Source organism: Quercus lobata, chromosome 5 (assembly GCF_001633185.2).
Source record: "Quercus lobata isolate SW786 chromosome 5, ValleyOak3.0 Primary Assembly, whole genome shotgun sequence".
NCBI lineage: Eukaryota > Viridiplantae > Streptophyta > Magnoliopsida > Fagales > Fagaceae > Quercus > Quercus lobata.
The window spans coordinates 87,210,571-87,234,741 of NC_044908.1; the positions used below are offsets into that span (position 1 = coordinate 87,210,571).

General features: G+C 34.1%; 1 protein-coding gene and 1 pseudogene across 1 annotated transcript; both read right to left on the bottom strand.

The window, feature by feature from the left end:
* Positions 1-8,196: 8,196 nt before the first annotated feature.
* Positions 8,197-9,295, bottom strand: LOC115988698 (cytosolic sulfotransferase 15-like). The gene has a single exon (XM_031112296.1). The coding sequence runs from the start codon at positions 9,272-9,274 to the stop codon at positions 8,267-8,269; it is 1,008 nt and encodes a 335-aa protein (XP_030968156.1). The 5' UTR covers positions 9,275-9,295; the 3' UTR covers positions 8,197-8,266.
* A 6,696-nt stretch (positions 9,296-15,991) lies between these two features.
* Positions 15,992-19,010, bottom strand: LOC115991401 (annotated as a pseudogene).
* Positions 19,011-24,171: the final 5,161 nt, after the last annotated feature.

A 24,171-nucleotide genomic window follows, 5' to 3' on the forward strand; every position in this document is an offset into this window, starting at 1 on the left:
TGTAAAATGGGCGTGAAGAGGCTACTATCACATCGAGATCCTTCTTTCCTCCCATGGAGAAGAAAAGGAGAATCCCGATGGGCTATTGTGGGGGTAAAAGACCAGGTAGCTCATACCTATGTATATGTTGGGTTAAGGGCCCAGTTTGAGGAAGAACTTCTCCTTGGCCAGGCAAGGCCGAGGACAAAGGGAACGGTTTACCGTTGAGAATGATACTCCGGATCATTCCCTGGAAAAGGATAAGTATTAAGAAAGAACAGGACAAAGGAAGGCAAGGAAATATCTAAGAGAAAGCTGCTACTATTGCACTAAATGCTCTGCAACTAAATCATGTTTTTCAGCCTTTACAACCACTCCCAAAGATTTTGGGGAGGGGCTGATGGGACAAGTATTAGCACTATTAATCTAAATCTACACGTGGACGGTGGAAATGAGAGGGAGATAGTATAAAATAGAGGAGAAGGGAAAAAAGAAGGAGGGGGGGGGGGGGGAACCAAATTTGGAGACCAGACTTGTAACAAAGTATTACGAACAATATACTAAGAATTAACCTCCTCGGATAAAATCTGAGGATGCCTCTCCCTAGTAAACCAATATTATCTTTCTTTCTTTATCATCAAGACCTATTGGTCAATCGTTTGATTCACTAAGGTCCAAGTTTCCAACCCATTCTCTACAAATTCATTATATTGGGCTCATTGGACCAAGACTCCATACATTTTGGGCTTGGGCCCCAAAATTGTGACCCTACATTTGTTTTTATCTCCAACTTTCTCTTCGATTTAGGGAAAAAAAAAACATTTTGGTAGGCCCGAGAGAAAATACCCTAGACCCCATATATATATATATATATATATATGTTTTTATCTCCAGCTTTCTCTTCGATTTAGGGAAAAAAAACATTTTGGTAGGCCCGAGAGAAAATACCCTAGACCCCAAACCTAAAGAGAAATAGAAATTATTTTGCTATACTTTTTAAATGGAAACTATACGAAAGATTCGAGTGATTTGGGTACCCAAACTACTCTTCATGGATTCAAATCCTTTAAACCACGACTTCAACAGACTCTCACTCCAACAGTCCCAACTCCGAAACTCACTTTACACAACCAAAAATCAATCCCATAATCCATTGAAAATGTTATGAACTGAGTTGTATTTGAGAAACTAAATAGAATTTTTATTTGGATTTAACATGACTAATCTCATGAACATGAGAGAAAGTGACTTTTTTTTTTAATTTTTTTAATTTTTTTTTATTTTAGTTCTGCTTCTTTCATTCAAAGTACATATATAAGACTGAAACAATCCATCAGTTACAATTAAATTCAAATTGAAAGATAATACAATCTGATCTTTTACTCCTAATATAGTGCCACTTATTTATCTTCATTTGCTGCTACACAGAAATTCAATCTATTGCAGTGTGTCATCCTTTACTCCAATTCTCCATCCTTGTGGCTCGGCAGTTGTGATATCTCTTGTGATGACATAAAAGAGCAGAGTTTACTTAGACTATTGGACAATTAGACATGTTGAATCAATGAAGGATAGAGATGTGTTCATAAAGTTGGAACTTATTGTAAAGTTATAGTTTACAACTATTTTGTATTGGCTTTAATTCCGTGCCAAATTTGATTGTAAATTTCTTCAATCATATTTCCCTGTATGTATGTGAGTTTCTAATTGTAAGGGATAAGTGTGAGAGAGTGTGAAGAATTAAGCTTAAAAGGAGATGAGAAGCTTACCTGCGAAAGAGCCACGTGTAGAGCACATAACTGGAAAATGAAGAGTCATGCCAGGCTGGAAATTTTCACGAGTGTCTCGCGGGTAAGGCCAACCCGTGAAGGACTCGTGAAACTCTCTGTTTGGCAAAAAGTTATGTTTTGTTTTACCAAGTCTTTACCCACACTATATAGACCCTCATTACTTATAAATATTAGAAAGTACTTTTAAGAGAGCAAACCCCAGAAAACACACTTGAGAGTTAGAGATTGTTATACCCACAATCATCTACACATTTCCTTATGGTTTACCTTAACTCCTACCTCTCCAACTCTACATATCACACCTATTTTGAGTTAAAAGTGATATTTATTGCTATTGGGAAGCATTGGAAGGAGCCATTCATTGGCAAATGCAATTGGGCTGAATTATGGGATTTGGAAAGCTAGAGAAGATAAGGCTCCGAGAAGTTAGTTGATAGCAGGAGCTTGGAGGTCTCAAATACATGGGGTAGACTAGGTTTGGAGGGTCTTTTGTTATTCATGTACTCCAATTTTATTCTCTAGTGGATCGATTTCGACTTGGAGGGTCACAGAGAGGTTTTTTGACGAGTTCTTCAGTTTCCTCTTCGATAACACGTCTCGTTGTTATCTTGTGTTTGCATCTCTCTTCCCTACTCTTAAGTTTTTCTTTTATTGTTGATAATGGATGAATATGGCTTAGGGTAGTGATAACAGTTATTTACGCTTCTTACTCTTATTCCGCACTTAGTATAAGTTAGAGTAAAAACTATCTAGCCGTAATTTTAAATTGGGAGTCTGAATAAGCTCTTGTGTATTACACAAATCTGAGCTTTCAATTCATATTAGAGCAAGTTCACTTACTGGATTTCATTATCCTAGTGTGATCCTAGACCCCAAGTGAGATGGATAGATCTAACTTAGTATAAGTTTGAGTAAAAGCTATCTAACCGTAATTTTAAATTGGAGGTTTGAACAAGCTCTTGTGTATTTACACAAATCCGAGCTTTCAGTTGGTATCAGAGCAAGTTCACTTATCGGATTTCATTATCCTAGTGTGATCCTAGACCCCAAGTGAGATGGATAGATCTCATTCCCTTAATGCTCCTCTATTCTTTGATGGGAGTAACTATGCTTTTTGGAAAGTACACATGTGTATTTTTATTTGTGCCATTGATGAGACAATGTGGGATTCAATTGAGAATGGATATGTAAAACCCACTACAGCTAAATCTGAATAGGATAAAGCTGCTCTTGCTTTGGCAAACGCCAATAACAAAGCTATTAATGCTATTTTTTGTGGTATTTATACTGATGAGTTTCACAGGATTTCGCATGTGAAGACCGCCCATTCTCTCTTACTAACTCCTATGGCATGCACCTAGAGATTCTAGCTCATCTTTCCCTCTTTTGGATGGCAAGTCATCCTAACAGGGTATTTCCCCCAAAAGAGCTTGAGCAGGAATCCCAGAATAGTCTTCCCCATTCTCCCTATCACCAGACTATACCCTCTCTTACCTTTGACCCATAGCCCACCATCCCTGTATTAGTTGGGTACAAATGGGTGGTGCCTGAGCCTTGTGCCTGCTCCACTCCCATGTCAGTCCAAGGCTTGTCTGCTATTCATGCATTTGTCATGGCCTGTGGATTAGTCTAATCCTTCTACGCATCTTGCTGCTTATTTTTAACCCTTTGTAGTGTGGAGTCACTAGGTCTTCATTCTCTACATCTCGTTTCTTCCTTGGGCTGGGCTTTGCCGGAGTATGGGTCCTTCCTTCTTCTATCCGACCACTGCCTTCTTTGTGGATCGGCTGACACCTTTGCCATGCCTCTCCATTGCTTCTGCTATGTTATCGTTTAACTTGTGCTTGCTGGGCCTCCTTTGGGCTTGCCACATACTTTTCCTTTACTCAATTCACATTGCCCAGTACTTCTGCTGGGCTTGTTTGATGCTATCTTGGGCTTTCTTGGCCCATTTCGTCCCTTTAGGCATCCTCGGTCCTCTTCATTTCCTTGGGCATCCTTGGTCCATTCCATTACTGCATTCCCATGGGGTTTTACTAAATCTTTCGGGTTTACTCGGCCCAATTACGACACCATTTACGAATTCCTTTCTTTGGGCTTCTTCGGCACATTTTTGCTTGCTTTCCATTCCTTATGATAACTATGGGTTTACTACTTCCTTCTTTGGGCTCCCTTAGGTCCATTTGCTTTCTTTGGAGCCTTTTTACTATTTTATAGGCCCTCAGACCATTATTCCTGCCATTCAGGCTTAATGGTCTTCTTCTTACTTTGCTAATTCTTCTTCCTTATTCCCTTCTATATATTGTTGGGTTTCGTCTTGTTATTGGGCCATTTCGCCAAAGTAGGCATCAACAACAACCAAGACGTAAGTATTTTTATTTTTAGGAAAATTACAACTTATTCACTTATGGTTTGGCCGAAATTTAAGTTACCTACATATGGTTTGAAATTTGATACTTTACCCACCCGAGGGAAATTTAAGTTACTTACATGTGGTTTGAAATCCTATGATGGAAGTGTTCCACTGGATTCTTTTTTATCTTGTTTGATTTTATATTTTTATGTTTTTTGTGTTTCTAGAAGTGAGACACATCAAAGTAGAGCAAAATTATATAATTAGCCATGTTATTAACCGAGGTGGGTTACGGAACTCTAACTAAGTTAACCTCAGGTGAGTAAAGTGTCAAATTTCAAACTACATGTAGGCAACTTAAATTTCAACCAAATCACGGGTGAATTAGTTGTAATTTGCCCTTATTTTTATGAAAGGATGTAAAATACTAGGATGTACAAGTTTAATCAATATTGCAAGATTTCTAAGAGATCCAACGGTTAAAAAAACATCATTAAATGCTATTGTTTTCCACCTTACTACCTAATTAATACTAGCATTCTCTCTCTCTTTTTCTCTCTCCTTATTTATTGCTTTCCACTATTATCATTCTCTAATGGGCAATCCTTAATTTATCTAATAAAAAAAACTATGATTTAAACTATTTAAATAATATTACTTCAGTTGTCATCTTACTGTAGTGTGCATATATATACACACTTATTGACATCACTAATTAATCCCGTACTGTTGATAATCTAGCTCTATCTTCTTATAAGCACATTTCTCAAAAAATAAAAAATAAAATCTTCTTATTCGCACACAAGGTTCTCTTTCTTATACGCCCATATATTATCCAATTAGTGACATTAACATTGATCTTTGGCACCTGATGTAGATTTCTAAAACTTATCTCTACAAATGTACTTTAATTAGTTGGATAACATATTTAAGCATATTCAAGCATAAGAATGGAAGAAATATGAGCAAATTGGAAACTAGAAAGATAGACAAAATAATCACTCATAGTGTTGACACTCACATATATATATATATATATATATATGTACGCACATATAGTTCTTTTTATTTTTTTTTTCTTCAAGCTATGTGACAATCCAAATATTAAAATTAGATAAAACTGATTTTGTAACTCACCTTTCCTGTGAGTGTAGTAGTTCTTGCACAACTGGGATTCTCAGGGTTTATCTTCCCACAAGTTCGAAGAGGATACTTGCTGACAGTGAATGAAGACCTCTCATCTTTCATCGCATCTTTGGTAGATGGATCAAAAGTTGTCAAGTAGAAATACGGGATGCCACTACCTTTGTGAGGTAGTCCATCACTGAATGAAACCACATTCCTTCATTGTATTTGAACAATAATGTGAAGTTAATATTCATCTCAAAGAAAACTAAGATCATTTTCATTCATTTGGAAGAACTAACATATTTCAGGCAATATTATATTATGCAAGTCTAAAGAAGTTAAGTTGATTTTTTCTTTTTAGAGAGTTTCAACCTTTGGTGTCCGCTCCTGATGTAGTTCTTTATCATTAGACCAAGACACTAATCAGTTTTTGGAGTAGGTGGGGATTGAACCCCAGATCTCTTATACAACCATCAGAGATTTTACCAGTTGAGCTACCTGGAACCCACAAGTTAAGTTGATTTTTATAAGCCTGTAGATTGTTGAAAAAATGAGAAAAAAATAAGTATCCTTAGCTTGGACAAAGTATATTGAATAATTATTTACAAAGTATAAATAAGCACCTTTATTTATTTATTTATTTATTTTAAGGAGCAAATTGAAAGTCATTTGACTCTTGTTATGGGTAGTTTTGTGAAATCAATGATTATGAGATTATTTTTCAATTTATTTTGTTAGATTGTGTTGAAGAAAATATTATATAGTGGAAAGCAATAAATAAGGAGAGAGAGAAAGAGAGAGAGAATGCTAGTATTAATTAGGTAGTAAGGTGGAAAATAATAGCATTTAATGATTTTTTTTTTTTAAGTGTTAGATCTTTTAGAAATCTACGGTGTATAAAAGGTGTAAGTTTATAAGAGTTACATCAGATGTAATTTAAACTCATCTCTTGTAAAATATTTTGTTATATAGGCATCGCTCAAGCAGCCCTATGAGAGCAAATGTGAAATTCAAGCAATGGCTCAATATAATTTCATTTTTGGACACAAAAGAAGCGGAATATGCCCCTGCCAACTTAATTGTGTTGCGTCCCAAGGTTTTGGACATAAAATGCTGATTGTACATGGCCGTTAAAAGATTGTCGTCATGTGGGCCTTGGTGATCCATTACTCAATGATCCATCTATCTGAAATAATAGGTATGGTGCCCATTTCATCATTTATTTCAAATTTGGTCCCCTAAAACCCAAGCCCTTCAAGACTATCTGAGTTCGGCCCTATTTATGTGTATTTTCTGTGGGCTTTTGAACGATAAATAGCTGCCGCAGAGTGCTTAATCACTGACATTACAACCCACCTGATTCTAATTTGATTTGAATTTTGAAGGGAGGAAAGTTAAGCGTGGTGACATGATACAGTTATACCAATCATAATATTCTTTATATTTAAGCCTGCCTATCCGAGCTTGTGAGATTATATGTATAACATGGTCTTCACCTTTCTGTCTTACATTGTAAAGGAAAGAGAAATTAACAGTGCAAATAGCACAAGCTGAGCACATGTATGGGTTGCCCTAAGACAACAATTTTGAATGACAAACAAGAATTACCTAACTTCCTCCATGATTATGGACAATTGCTCCACCATACTATGGGACAAATATAGTTTACCAAGTGTATCGCCTCACCCTTCTTAAACAAGTTTTTATTTCAAACGCATTATTTTGTTTTTTTTTTAATAAGTTTCTTTTTATTCATATTGAATACAAATCATTTTTTTTTTAATGCGAATTGAATACAAATCCTTTGTCCTCTTTTGAGTGTTCTATTTTATATTTTACCAATTGCAATCTATCACACGTGCCTTTTTTATTTCTTCATAAAACAATCAAAATTAAAAATGGAAAAAAAAAAATTAAATACATATCATACTACAATTGATAGAACCCATACATAAAGTAGATATCTTATTGTGGGGTGTAGAAGTTCTATTCCTTTATATTTACATCAAATACATAAATTGTCTTTTGGTATTACAAAGTGTGTTCTCATATTTAATATTGAAAAAGAGAATTGTATGTACAACTGTTAGATATACACATATGAGTGAAGTTTCATGATGATTAGTACTCCATGAAAGCAAATCAAGAAAGTAATAGTTGTACTTTTTCATAGCAAACCTACTTAAATATGGTACAATTTTTTTAATGTTATATTTTAGGTTCTCTAATTAAATTTAAACATATGACTGGTTGCATTGACTAATAAATGATACGGTTGAATTTTTTTTTTTTTAATTCAAAAAGATGTGCTACATTGACTTATATAAACACATCTTTAAACCTAATTGAAAAATCTAAAAATACCTAAGTTTTACCTCTTTTTTTTTTTTTGGTAATAATTCAATGAATTCAAACAAATATTTTTGAGAAAATGCTCAAAAAAGATCTTAGATTAAGTACTTTTTTTTTTTTTAGAAGAGATCAAGTACTTAGTGTGTAGTTGCGCTAATAACTATAAATAATATTATTATATTAATGATAACAATGATTTTCGGATAAATAACAATCTTTAGACATTATTTGAGTTTGGTCAAATGAGGTGAGGAAAAAAGACAGAATCTTTTCATTTGAGTTGCCAAAAACTAAAATTTCATTAATAATAACATGCTAATGAAATAACTTGCACAAAAGAGAAATACCTTACAACTTTAAGAAGCCAAGTTGTTTGAATTGCGGCACATTAATTTAACATGTGAATTTACTTGAAGATCTCCACCTTTCAACCTACATGGGAAAGGAGTTGTACACAAAACAATGCAAACAACACCCGTATTACTTATGCTAGAATGAAAATCCTGTCTCAATCTTAATATTCTACTCTATACTCCATTAATTGTAGCATGCCAAACTTTGGTTACTTTTTAAAAAAGAAAAAAAAAATGTGTGGCAGACTATAATTAGAGTATGCATATAAAGTAGAACACTAATAATGGAACAAAGGACTTTATTCTTTATCCTAAGAGAACACTTTAAATGACAAACCAGAACTACCTAACTTTTCCTCCACCACCTTGGCCAATTGCTCCACCATTCTTGGTGTCAGATAGTTAACCCAGTCTCCCACTTCACCCTTCCTAAACAAGGCTTTGTTTTCAAAGTACTTAATAGACTTGCCAGCCTTGTTTACCTCCAACTCCTTCATATTCTCAAAACTACAAAGTTTTGCTATCTTTTCAACATCACCAGCTCTCTCCTCCTCCAAAGAAAATGGGAACCCCAGAAACTCTGCTAGCTTTTTCAAGTGAAAAGTGACATCTTCTTTCAGGTCCTCATACTTCAAGAACAACACCTTGTGAGGTCTCCCTATGCTCTCTTTCCAGTACCCCAACATATGGTCCCAAAAGGGACCAAATCCAATTACGCCCTTACAATACATTTCAAAGGCTTCATCTAGTGACATTGGAGCTTTAGATCCAGGATCAATTTTGTTAAGAAAATGCCATGAGGAGATGAAAGTGTCAAAAGGGTTTCGACAAATATAAACAACCCGGCAACCGGACTTCTTGATTGAATCAGGCAAGGAAGGAAATGGAAGATGGGTGCCAAAAAGTCTAGGGTGTGGAAGGTTGGAGAGATCAGGAAGTTGGCGGTTGGCATAGAGCTTGTACTCAAAGAAAGGCACAAGATCATGAGGGTTTGAAGTAAGCAAAGGATGATTATTTTCCAAAGCAAAACGCTTACGATTCACAATAGCAAAAGCCAAAGCTTTTAACCATGTGGTGCCTGATTTTGGAATGGTGGCTAATACAACATCATTGTCACTTGCTTGGAAGTGCCTTTGGAATGAGACTATGGATTGGATTTCAATTGCTTGGCACCAAAACTCTTGGTACTTGTAGAGATGAGAGGTTCTCCACCCTTTTTCTTTGGGAAGAGAAAGAAGAAGTTCCTTGCATTCATGGCTTATTTCTTCTTCTTCTCCTCCATTACTTGATTGGTTTTTTGGGTAATGAGTGATAGTCATTGAAGTAGTATTGATAGAAATTGGCATGAAAATTAGGTCATATAAGGCCACTTATTTATAGTTGAACTCATTCATCTTTTTGTACTAGAAGGGTTTGGATATTTTGTACACGTTACGCGCATGCATCACAAAAACTATATTGTGGGCTTACAACTAGTGATGCTTCTCGTGCCATTTTTGGCATGTTTTGGTTACCTTATTAAGTTTTCTACTTCTTTACGTCTGCCTAGCTAAGTTGGGCGTTTCTTTACTGATAGTGACTGAATTGAAATCCTTCCCCCCCACAGCTAGCTAGTACTATGTATTTTCCACAAGGAAAACACCTTTTTATTCTAACAAATATTTTGCACTGTAAAATTCATGCACCCTACAAATATCTTTACATAAAAAAATTATTGCTACTGTATGGATCTTTGCTTGCTTATCAACCACTTCTAAACTTTGTGAAAATGGGAGTTTTATGCAGTAGATTCAACATACTTTTGTATTGTTGAAATAGTTAAGAATTTAACGGAAAATTATCAATGAATTAATACTTGCTAATTTATAATTTTGATAATTATAATGTTTTATCTTTTTTTTTTTTCCTTGAACTTTGAATGTGGCTGCAATTTGGCTTCCAAAATTTTTTCTTCACACAAGGGGAAAAAAAAAAGTTTAGGAAAAATTTTAGATATTTCACAATTTTGATTTTATAAAAAGTAATCCAAATTAGCAGTTTAAACTTTAAAACCCCAATTTCTTATAGGTATTGACTTGTATTCTTCATATGAGCAATGCCTCAATCAATGAAGAAAGGGGGCAAAAGCTGGTAAAATAAGAGCAAGTGTAATATCATATACAACCATCAAGCAGTCCCATTAGAATCAAAATGTTGGGGAGCATTAGTTGATTTATGTGTTGTTATACAATTGGGTTACCTGTTCCTACCCAAATGGTTTAAACACTTCAAATTGTTGAGCCATTGAATCTTATGAATAATGGTGGTAATGTCAATGTAATAGAAGACTCCACTTTGTAGCCATGAGAAATTTGATGCTCTCTAGTCTACTCAATCCGTTTCATTTTGGATCCGTACCACCTAATTCATGTGCACTGGAATCAGTCATAAAATTGAAAATGAAGTTTGTAAGAATAATGTTGGAAGGTTGAAACATATCCACATCAAGGTCGGCAATTTATACATACATGTGAGTGTAATATATAATATATCATTTTAGAGGTGTTGGGGGAAAAAAAATTTCTTAACCCCATGAATCCCACATAATTTTTCGTGGCTTGAAATCTTAGTTAAAAATAAAACTTATTAGTTATTATTACATTGTAAGGTCATTGATGTTTGCCTAACATCTAGTTAGGTAACTTATATTCATTGATATTTAATGAGTTATCTTCTAGCTTAAGTAGTGTTTTTAACGGAGAATACTATAGTGACAATGGAAAGTAGTGAAGGGATTGACTAATATATACATACTTGTGCTTGTAATATATAATATATAATTTTTTATCTTAAATTTAGTGTTTATATGGGAAAAGCTAAATAGCTAAAAAAAACACTAGGAAAACATGTGAACAAACATAAATGTGTTTGGTACTCAAATTATGTGGTGTCAATTACATGGTTAGGCAGTTGGCAATAGATATATTTAATATTGGCAAAAATTTGAAAAATACTCAATGTAGTAGTTTGGAATAATTGCAGAAACAAACCCTTGCAATTTCAACTCTTCTTCATAATTCTTTGAGATTTACACATCCGTCAAATTGCTTTCAAAAAAACAGAAAATCTCATAAAATTATAAGGAAGAATTGAAATCCTAAAAAGTATTATTGTCCCAACTCACATTTGGCATCATTTCCCAAGTGAATTATAGCAAAAGACAAATCTTCTGCATGCCTAGAAAACATAAAGGGCAATCGACATGGTTTCACTGTCAAAATTGTGGACAGACAAAGAACATAACCACAATTACATAACACATCACACATATACACAAAACAATGTACTTTTCTCAAACACTGCTGATGTATTTAGTTTTGTGTCTTTAAAAATATGGTACATTAATTTGTGGGGGACCATGTATGCATGGTTTCCCACGTGGGACTATGGTTTTATTTCCTTTGTGCCATTTGAAGTCCATATGTAGTTGTCTTGATTTGTGGGCATGAGTTGTCGACTTGTAGGTCTTTATTGTTGTGACTTCTGAGTTTTAATTTTAAGTTCATTCTAATAAGATAAATAAATCTAATTCTCAAGGTAGTGTCAAAATCACTCACTTTTTATTGATGAGTTAAAAGTTAATATTTTTTTTTCTAAGCTATCGAAAATTATGAAATGTCAAACTCACGTGTCAACATTGTATTTTATTTTGTGACATCTTGACTATGAAACTTTATTTTCTTATAAAAGTGGTAAAGCGATCAAGAATTATTTAAAATGAATTTAAAAGGATATTGTGGTTAATTAACTCTGATACTTTTCTTGAACACAATTTACTCTAAGTCAAATGATAACTCCTATTCACAATAAAATGGATTTAAGGTGAAGCTAGCATTGGGTTAAATAAAGCTTCTGATAGTATATCTTGCTTAAAATTCATACCTACATGCATAAACACTTCTCCGTCTATATTGTCACACATTAATTTTTTTCCATTTCTAGTATTTGATAATTAAGCAAAATATAAATAAGAAGTGTCCACAAGAAATGTACTTAGAAAATAGTATTGAAATAAATTTTTTATAATATCATACAAATATGAAATGTGTACAAAAGACGTACTTAGAAAGATTGTAACTATTTATTTTTATTTTTGTAATTAATAACAATGAGACTCTCTCAATAATTTTTTTAATAAAAATTAATATTGACATACTTGTAACATTTTTTGTGTACATGGCATGCCCCATATCTTCCACTTTTCAATTATTATATTGATTTTTCTTTTAATTTGATCCCTAATAAAAAAAATAACCTAAGAAAAGAGGGGTAAATTTTGCTTCTTCCTTCCTTAACCTCCCCAATTCCCTAAGTTCAAGTTGACAATAAAAGAAAATGAAAAAAAAGCATTACAATATCAAAAATTATTTAACCTCTTTAGCTTAATATATTCAATAAAATAATTATAACCATAAATTATAATAAGGTGTTATCTTATCAAAATTCATAAGGCCTCAACCATTTTTACATATTTATTATATTACTTAACCGATACAAAACGGTTTGAATAGATTTATAAATAGTATGTCTTCCAAGTTAAATTAAACTTTTTCGTATGCGTTTGTGTTATAACTGCTCTATCCCCTCTCCTTTGAATGTGCATCTTTTATTTTTATTTTTATTATAATAATAATAATAAAAACTTACATATTTAATCGTACTTAGAAAGTGAATGAATAGCATCACATGCGTACGTAGGGGGAAAACTATATGTATTTCACATAATTTCCTTGTACAAGAACCCTTAATAAATCTAAGAAATGTTTTATACGAAAATTAGTGAGGGACTATCGATATTGATGGGATAGAGCTCCATTACGGTTTATCTGAAATAGAATATTAACAAATAATATCACAAATTCATCAAGAAAAATATATAGGGTCCGTTTGGATTGAGTTTATTTTTACTGAAACTGAAAACTAAAACTGAAAACACTATAGCGAAATAATTTTTAAATACGTGAAAGGTATCATGGGACCCATTTTTAATGAAAAATTGTTGAAAAGTGAAGTTTGTGGTCCCGTGGGACCCATTGATGTGCTAAAAATGGCTGAAAAGTCAAAATTTTTGGTTACTGTTCATGCACAATAGCCTTTGTCTCCCATTACGCGTGCAAAAGAAAAAAAAAGAGGAAAACACAGACACCGAATCCGCTGGATCCAAACACTCACATAGTGGCTCTTTTGCAAATTCAAAGCGCAATTATCATTAAATTTTTCATATATATTGAATTTACAATACTTGATGTCAGAGTAAATTACTCTAGGTTTACGTATTTATTTTTAATTTGGCAATGAGTCTATTTCAAAATAATTTTGTTTTTCCTAATGAATTAATCCTTTTTTTTTTCCTTCGTATGAATCACATTTGTTGAAATCTTTATTTTTAGTCATACAACTGAATTTATTTTTTGCCATTTTTGTGGAACTTATCTATAATTGATAATTGATATTGATAATGATAATGACCCTTTACCTAGTTTTTAATCCAATAATTCCAAAAGTTCCGAGTTGGCTTAAAATGTATGATCCACAATATGTTTACCAAAAAATCAAGACTCTATGAATTGGCAACTCTGTCACTGGTCCGTAGTCTTCCTTGGGGGACTTCTAATGCTATTTTAACTTTACGAAAAGTTGTGAAAATAGAGAGTGCAAAACGTTCTTTTGCATTGATTTACCTGGTAAATAAATACCTATAAAACAAATTAGGTCGATACAAAGACATAAATGGTAAATATATACCTACAAAACAATTAATGTATCCACCTTTGCCTCAATTTACGTTGCTTTTGTTGATTTTTTCAATAAAGTAAATAAAAAATATATATAATTAAAAAAAACACACAAAAGATGGATCAATAGGAACAAATCAAAGGTTGTAGTCTCATCCATGAAAAAGTCCATCCATTCCTATAATTTCCTCACAGAAAGAAAAAAAAAGCTAAAAATGGTAATGGAAAAAATATATATTACATGTGCTAAGAGAGAACCCATTCTACATTATAAAATTCTATATGTCATAGATAGATGGCATGATGGTTGGCTTAGATGAGTAAAAGTGTGCTCAACGGCTGTGCATCCCTCTAACAAGACTTCCATGTAGCTCGAATTTACATTCCTGATCGAACTTCGCAATGAAAAATTAGCTGGATAGCAGTAGCCTCCAGAAGGATACGTGCAGTATACAAAACCCATTGACAAATCCTTCTCTCCTTTTATGATCTTTAGGAACTAAAGAGAATCTCTTTCAATTCATGCCTCGGCTAGCTTTAAGCGGGGAACAATATTCATCGATTGGAGTTCCTGAAAGCATGCAATTGAGTGGTAAGAATTTAAACAAAAAACATCTGTCAACGACTGACAGGAGGAAACATATTCATCCAAGAGTGAACAGTGGAAATGCAAACATTTTTTATTTTTTTATTTTATTTTTATTTTTTATAATTGTATTCTTTCAATTTGTTGTTTTCGATTTTATACATTTTTTTTCACAAGAATGTAGCACCACATTTAAATGTTTTCAAAACACCATGTGCAAATCTTGATGCTACAAATACACTGCCATAGATCCAAATTTAATCTAGTGAAATCAGACAAACTGTATAGGAGTAACAAAAAAATGCATAGGTCATTATACAGCTCTTAATGCATGTCAAAAGGAAGATAAAGTCTCTAAAGAGAAAATATTCTTCTTTGTCAGAGAAAATAATACACAGACAACAAGTACCAACACCAAGTTTATGTAGTTGAAACCGGGACATAAGATATAAAGTAATAACTTGTGTATAGAGACCTCCAACAAATCGAACAAGAAAGATGAGATCTCAACCAAGTTATATAACTCAATGAAAGAAAATATCAACAGAATAAAATGAGAGCTATGCTATGGAAAAACCAATCAATACAATGTCAATTCATACCTGGATTAAGAGCTTGCATGCATACGGAAGCTTCATAGTAGACATACCGTCCCTTTTTTTTACATGATGAACAGATTCCAATTTTCAGATGATGATTGTAATATCCTAACAAACCACATATTCTGCAGACCTGCACCAAAAAGCAGATGTTGCCACAGAGCTAAATAATCAAATCAGTTCCAAAAAAGAAATTTTTGGTATGAGACAAATTCTTAATTACATGTAGGTCTAGGTCTAGCATAACAAGAATGATGTGAAGCTTGAAGGACCACAACAATCTTAAGGAAAAAAAAAACCAATAAGCACTTTGCTTACACACAACATAGTGTTGGACCTGTTGGTCTAAAGGAAATTACTGTAAGTTATAATTAAAAATCTCTCCAAAGATATCCACAACAATCACAAAAAGCCTTTTCGTTGGTTAGTATCCCTTGTACTGACAGTTTTTGGAACAGCAATAGTGAAGTCCTAAAAAGGTCCAAATAAGCCTTTAGAAGTTAGATAATGGCTTTGACAAAGAGAAAAATAAAATGGCTTTGACAAACAGCATTGCACTATTAGAGCAGGAGCCTTGAAAGTCTCAAAGACATGCCCAAGTTACAGTAAAAATGGGTTTCGTTCCAAGTGCATAACTGGATATTTTCCAGATCTGTTCTGGAAGCTGATCTCTATCAACAGTCGTGTTCTTGCAGCCAGGAGGCATCCTTAAGAAGGAAGCTTTATATAGCTATTACAATAGAAAAGAAGGAATACGAGGGATAGACAACCAGATGCTAATACAGAATCTTATGGGCTGGTGAAGAGCTGATTTCTGATCAAATTCCACCCTATACATAAGGGCTGCAACTCCAGAAAATCAAGAAAATTTTGGGAGAAAGAGCTGAAACTCTGCTGGAATTTTGTCAGACAGCAGTCTTGTACCAGGAGAGCTTTGAGGAAAACAGTGCTTAGAAATCATATTTTAATTCTTCTGGCTGAACACAATATGTTAGACGATAATGATGCTAATATACTAGTCTTCCTGTTAAATGACTTACAAGCGAGCATTGTAATACATACTCAGCAAACAAATTATCAAGGAGTGGCATAGGCATGAGCTGATACCTGAACCTCAAAAGGATCGCTAGAGATCATTAGGCGCTCAAAAATTAACATACTAGCACCATAAGCTATCAAACAATCACGTTCCATTTCTCCTACACGTAGTCCTGGGAAATGAAAGGTTAGCAGAAATTAGAACTATGCAAGGTAAATTTGCATCTGATAAAATATCTAAGAACCAGAAATTAAAAACCTCCATTGCGAGCTCTCCCCTCTGTAGGCTGTCTTGTTAGCAGAACACGGGGTCCATCGGCTCGAGCATGCATTTTATCTAGGACCTACTTGTCATGAAATAATGGATATCACAAAAAATCAATATCAAAAATAAATATTTTCAAGCTAATATTCTAAATCAATATGACATGCTTTATGTAACAGCATAAAATTTCTAACCTAGGATTCATAAGCATGATTGGACTCTGGAACATAATAAAGGAGGCTTCGAATCTTACCATTTGTTTTAACTTTTGATAGTAAATAGGACCCATGAAAATATATGCTTCCAGTGGGCAACCTGTGATACCTGGAGAAGACAAAAAACTATTAGGAAGTTTCCTTTCATATGCATGCAAGGTCTAGTTCACAAACATAAGTACACAAAATAGTAATTCCATTCCAAGGTCATATTCCATGCACCAAACTTGTGACACTAATGATAAAAAGGAAATGACACAATTTAATTATTTTTGTTATGAGAACATCCAACTTATATTAATGATAGTAACTTCCAGAAACATGCTAGAAATCCATGGTCTAATTTAAATTGAAAATAAGTTTCCTTTCACCCCTGGGGTTTCAAAAAATTGAACACAATACGTAACAAAGCTCCAAAAGAAGAATTAAAATGAACGGTTGCAATAGAATTCCCGTATGTACACATTTCAGATGTAAAAATTTAAACCTGAATAGAGAAAGTCTTTGCCGTTGTAGTTAAAGCCTTTGTTCACAAGAATTTCACTGTCACAGAGCAATGAAGCATGGTAAAAAAAATGAAATATGGAAAAATGCATAATAATCAGATGTCATAATAAAGATGCAGAAAGCACCTCATAGCTTCAACTGTGTCTGCATGACCGCTTGGTTCCCCAAAGGCACTGCCATAATGAAACCTACCACATGAAACTCCACCTTTACCCCCAAGAAGCTCTATCATCTTCCCCACTGTCATTCAACTGATCGTAACAGAATATCAAAACATTAAGTTACATCTTGGGTGCTTGCACTGCTAGCAACTATAGATTATAACACAAAACATGGATGATTATGACATGGCACGAGGCCGGTCAAGCATAAGGACTGAATTTCACGTTCCATATGATTATTGCAGTTGTGTCCACATGTGCCAAGTTTGTAGAAAATTGAAGGGAAAATTAATTAGTGGCACATGCACATGTTAGATTTAAGAAAGTTTTTAGAAGCAAAAGCCATGTGCTTTATTAAATCTAGCTTGTAATTAGTATGTTACAATTGTACTCAAGCATGTGATAAATGTGAGTTAGTTATGGACGATGTCATCAACAATAACCAACTCCCAAGCTATAAATATCCATGTACGTGCATTGTAAAGATAGATAGATTGATAGTGAATTTTAGAATCTCATATTTGAGTTTAGATTGAGGTCTGAGTTCCCTCTCTTTCTTTTCTTCCTCTCTTTCTCTCTCTCTCTAGAATCTTTCTGTACTGAAAATTCAGTATTAATCTTCTTGCCGCACTTGCTTGTTAAGTTTTCCACTATTCCAAACTTTTAACTTATTTACCCATGAGGATTCATAATCAAATCAGGGCAAATGCCACGTTCAGAAAATGGGAAGTCTTCCTGCTGGATAATGGTGCCACAAACTCCTTTCTGCCCATGAAATACAAGAAAGAAAGTCAACCTAAAATATAAGATTTGTATAGCATATAAACTGAGGCCAGATTAGAATTGTTTACCTCTGGCCTACGAGTATGGCGAATTAAGAATTTGATAGATAAATTATTATGCCTATCATTATGAAGAGCCACTCGATCCACTACACAAGACTCCCCTTCGGGACCCTTAAATGTTTGTTTACTGCTCTTATATCCTCTGCATTTAAAAACAAGCATAAGCAATCTTGTTGTTAAAGGAATCTATCAAGAATTTTCGCCGGAAAGTGAAACTAACATATTTGGTAATTCTGATGGTGGTACTCTCGTCCCCCTTGTAACAGCAGGGGACTGTTTATCTATATAGATATCTTGTGGGCTAATAATTTCCCCTGGTGAAGCAATCCCATCATCATCCAGTATCTACACATGTTAGAACATATCAGAATTAAAGAATATACAGGAAACATTTGCAATTCAAAGAAACAAATAACCAGAGAACAAAAGGAAAATGATGAAGAATGGGATCCTTGGGATTCTCAGAGTCAATCTGGCTTCCATAAAAAATAAAACCTCATAATAATTTCCAAATGTACTTTCAGCATTCTCAGAGTATGGGAAAAAAATTAACAGGGATATTTTGGTTAACTTTCAATTGGGTAGTTTGCTTTCATTTTTTTTTTTTTAATAGGTAATAAAAGCTTTATCGAAAAAAGTACATCGTGTTCACGATAGTGAACAAAATATACTTGAAATAGTTACGAACAAATCAAGAAGAGGAAATTACAGATTGTAGGAAATCAAATATGGAAAAACATTGTGTAAAGCCCCAAATCCTAGACCACTCAAACAAAGTCCTAATTAGCAAAGATTTCAAAAGATCAACATTGGGTAGTTTGCTTTCATATTTGAACTTTTTTTGGTTATGCTTCTAGCTTTAGTTTGTTCTTGTATATGTATAGTTTGAGTCTCTCTTTGTTATTAGAATCGTTTCCTTTTCAAATAAAGTTTGTGTTTGGTTGAAGCAATTGATATTTGCAAACAAAATTTCAATTAAAATCCAAACAAATGTTAATTTACTTTTTGAATATTATGTCCACAAACCAGGAAATCCCATTCATCAAAACCCATAAAAATATACATTGTTCCTAATTGATAAGTGAAACCCAACCATGGCAATTATAACCATTCAAATCACATATGTCCATAACAATGCAATCCACACTTGCCCAATATTATTAATTTATTATTATTAGTTTTTTTTTATTAGTTTTGGCCCCAAGGGGGGAAGGGGAATCAATAATAATAATAATAGTAATAACAACTACAACAACATAGAAGTTTTTAGTGCTCATCAGTCTTCACGGCATCCAGGCTTCATGGTCAACATGTCAATTGTGTTTGCTCATCACTAGCATCCGTTTCCACATCACACTGAATGATGGATTGTGACCCCATGAAGCTCCCAATGGAGACACCTTTGTTGACGTTTGAGCAAGGCCAATTGCTGATGGAAGTTTGACAGCAGTACTGATTAAGGATCAATTACCGGAGGAGTTAGGTTCCAGATGTGCTGGCAACCTCAAGATTGTGATGCACAGCATGTTCTTGTCATTCCCACATGTACATCTTGCTACTGCCACATGAAATTAGATCCTCTATTCAAGGAGGATCAAGCAGAATGGATCTTGTGGTTGCAGAACAGACGGCTAATGGAGTTTGTGATGCTTTGGATTGGAATGGGAGTTGAGGTTGGTTAATAAATTTTAGTTCTTCATAAAAAAATAATAAAATAAAAAACTTATTCACTTGTGATAGATAGAAAACCCTTATCAATAAATAGTTATTTACATTGTCTAAAACAGTTTTATTACATATTGATTTTAAATTCACGGGAATAGATATACTTCGACAATATGAGATATAGTACTATCTGTCCCAAATAAGTATGCAGAACAATTGAGATCTATACCTTGTGATACTGCACCAACTATTAGTATGTATTACTCGCATATATGTTTTGCACCATAACCCTTTCTATCAGGCCTGAGTATCCTGTCCTGTGTATCATTTTCGTACTTTTGAAGCACAGCACTATACCTGTTAAAGAACACTAAGATAAGCGGCCATACTTATTTAATTACTTGGGCGATTGAAGACATGCAAGAACCTTTTTTATAAGAATAATTTTAGTAAACAAAGACTACATCATGTACAATGAACACAAAGTAGGAAAAATAAAAACATGCTGTGGAGGCAGGTAGCAGAATCTAAAGTACAACCCTAGGAGGGGAGGTTGGTGCACTAAGGCTACTTCCGGGCCATATAGGGTTATTCTTTGGAAATATATTTAGAGGGAGTGGACACAGTTCTCTCAATTTATCAAGTTTGCGGTCGGTGATGGTTCTAGAATAAAATTTTGGTCTGATGCTTGGTGTGGTACTGTTAGCTTGAAGGGCACCTTTCCTGAGTTGTGTCATATTGCACAGGATAAGGAAGCACTAGTAGCAGATCATATGCATCTCCACAAGGGATCTGTTCATTGGCAAATAAATTTCATTCAAGCAGCACAGGACTGGGAATTGGAGTCACTCTCATCGTTCTTGGATCTTTTGTATTCTATTGATGTGCAAGGTCATGAAGAGGATAAGCTGTGTTCGAGCCAGTCAAGTTGAAGGGTTTCAAGGTTAAAGCTTACAACAGAGTTCTAGCCCCCGCTGAAGTTGAGCATTTTCCTTGGAAAAGCATTTGGAAGCCTAAAGTCCCAACAAAAGTGGGATTTTTTTTCTATGGGTTGGTTCTTTGGGAAAAATACTAACAGATAACCTGAGGAAGTGGAACATTGTGTTGGTGAGATGGTGCTGTGTGAGCAAGAGGGGTGGGGAGACAATGGATCACTTGATGCTGCATTGTTCTGTTGCAAGGGAGATGTGGGATATGGTTTTTGCTCTTTTTGGGTCCAATGGGTGATGCTTGGCAAGGTTGTTGACTTACCACCTTGTTGGCAGTGCATCTACAGGGGAAGAAATGCAAGAAACTTTGAAGGATGTGGGGAAAAATTCTATATCTGAAATTGCACTTCCTAAGAACTTTGTTCAAATGGCTTAGCTGTCGTGTTCATCTAGTATACTTCCAGTGTACTAGGTGAATTCTAATTGTTTTTCTAATAAAACTTATTACTTATCAAGAAATTGTGCAATCATTAAAAAATGAAACCACTATAGGTGATGAATTTGGTACCTTTTCATAACAATACAACGGCCAAATCCACGATCTAAAGATGACTTGTTCATGACAATTGCATCCTCTATGTCATAGCCACTATAGCTCATCACAGCAACAGTGGCATTTTGCCCTGCACCAAGCTTATCGTTTCCAACCTAAAATAGCAGTAATTAGTTCACAGCAAAAAGTTGCCTGCAATAGTTCAAATAATGCATACTAACCAGCTCAATTGTTTTTGTTGTCAACAGAGGTCGTTGAGGATACACCAGCAGGTATATAGTAGGGTGTCCATCTGACGTAACTAAAAATCAAGAGAGTTGGGCAGTATTAGTCATACAGATCAAAATTATGAAGGTGGCCATAATAAACAACTATGGATGATCTATTCACACGGGAAAAGAAAAATGCATACATAAAGGTAGTTTTCTTATTTTGTGGAACTTGAACCCACAGAAGACCATTGGAAAGGGAATTTATCACTGAAAAGGAAAAGACCAAATAGACAAGATCCACCATAAAATGTCAAATACAACTACAAAAATAACTAATAGAACAGACTGTAACGTCCCATCAGTTAAAAAAAAAGATCAGATTGTTGGTTCCCACGTGCTCCCCACCTAACCCCACTACCCATCACACAATCCACTCTCTCTTTTCTCTCTTTGGCCGGTCGCTCTCCCTCTTGTTCTCCTTTTCTTTTTATTTTTCAGTCAACACAACACACAATACACACACTCCTCTCCCTCACCCTCCCACCGGTACATTCCTCATCATCACTTCTACCATTTTTTCCGGCAAAATCACTAGAAAATACTCAAGAACATCACACCTTCACATAAGTTAATTGAGGTAAAAGTTTTAATCTCTTTTGATAAGTATTATGTTCTTGTTTGAGGTTATTTTACCCAAATTTTAATAATGATTTTCATGTGATTTAAGAGCTTTGGAAATGATATTCATGTGTTATACGTATGAGTTTTGGTCTTGGTGGATGTATTTGTTGAGTGAGTTCATAATTTTTACAATGTTGGGTATCTAAGGCTTGTTATGGTGAAAATTTAAGGGTTTTGAGGTATATCTTGTGAAATAAATTGTGAATATAATTTTATGGTTTATTTGGAGCTAGTTAAAGATCTAAATTGTTTGTTTGAAAGGATATTGTGATTTTGGTGTCATGGGTCTCTTGATAATGCTGTGAAAACCTTGTGGAAACTATTTATTAATTATTGAGGTTTTGATGTTAGAAATAATACCTTGTATGATTCATAAGTATAATGAGAGTCTATGTCTTGTAAAGTAATTGGTTGAGAAACTTTGGAGATGGAAAATATTATTTGTGAGGCTAAATCTAGGCTTGCCTAATTTAGTGCTTATTTGGCAATTCCTAATATGTAGCTAGATACAATTTCAAGCTTTATGCTTATTTTGATAGGTTTGCTTGGTATTGTTTAGGTTCTAGCTAATTTCTTTTGGAGCTTGGAAAATTAGGTTTTTTACGGGTTGCGAGGTAAGTAGCTTTTTAATGGGATTTTTGGAAAAATAATCACGTTGCATAACCATTATTTTTGGGTCAAACACATTTTGGAAAATTAATGGTGGAACTATGTTTTTCTAAAAGGTGTTGTGTTATGACCCTACTATATATGATTATATATGAAAATGCATATTCTTATTGCATATGGGGGATTTGCATGATTTGTTAGCAAAGAAAAGACTAGCATCTTTGATTAAATTCTAGAAAATGCGTAGTATGGATTTATTGCATTATTTGCAAAAATATAAAGATGCTTTATCTTGGCCTATGTTATTTGGAAAGTTAATACAAAATCTCTTTGGCAAGAAATGAGTTGAAGGCTTTGAGAACCTTGTGAATATCTTGGGCATTCAAGTATTTTATGAAACTACTTAGAAATGAATTATGTATTTTGAATTAAAGTTATGTGAGCTTTTTATGTTCTACCCATGTGCTGTGACATGATATTACTCGGTGATTACCTAACTAGATACTATAGTCTGTGTGACATTAGTATCTTAGCACCCGTCTTTGTGCTGGTTATTAGTTCTAGCTTTGTGTCGGCGATGAGTTCCGGCTTTGTGTCGGCGATTATCATGTGGCCTTGGGTTAGATTTTCTGGTTTGGAACGGTGTTGGTATTGCTCACAGTATAGTAAGTAGTTTCATGTTGAGATATTTTGAGGAATATATAGTATGTAATCTCATGAGAACATTTTGAGAAGCTTTGTGCTGTGTCAATTTATTCATTCTTGTCATATTATTTTTGGGAAATGGTTTTGTAGAAACTATTTGGAAACTCCCGAATTAAAAGCATGATTTGTAAATTGTTACTATCATGAAACTTGCAGAGTAGACAACGGTCTACCATCATTGTTACTGGGCTCTGTCTCAACCCATTATTTTATAACATTTCAGAGTAGACAACGGTCTTTTGAGACAGCTTTTTGGAGGCTAATAGTAGTTAGACTAACTACTAATGGAGGCTGAACTTTGGTAATGGGTATATTAGATGATGTACATCTTAGAATAGGCTTGACTCATTCTTTTGTATATTATAGTGGCTGTGATATTATTTCCCACTGATGAGACAAGCTGATGATATGTAATTAATTATTCAAACCTCTATTCTTTTGTGGCCAATGGTCTTTGTAATTATTGCTTAGAACTCTGACTTACTCTGAGAGTATATTCAATGGAATTATTATGATAATCCTTGATATTAGAACTTGATATAATTTTGTGGATTGGATTGTCAAAAAGGAAAGAAAGAAAAAAATCTACAGGTACCTTGAGATGTCTTTCTCATGCTTCAAACCCTTTGGGGTTTGGGGTGTGACAACAGACAGTATCTGATTAATGATTTATAATTGTGACGTCTCAGCGCATTGGCCTTTTTCTTTTGGCTCCTAATGAAGTGGTTTTGGAAGTTTCAGATTAAAGTTGTAATTCAGCCAAGTTATACACACAAATTATACAGCTTATACAAACAATTGAATTATACTTGATGATTTAAATTTATCCAACACGCATTAAAAGAAGCCACAGAACAACAAAACTATCAGTA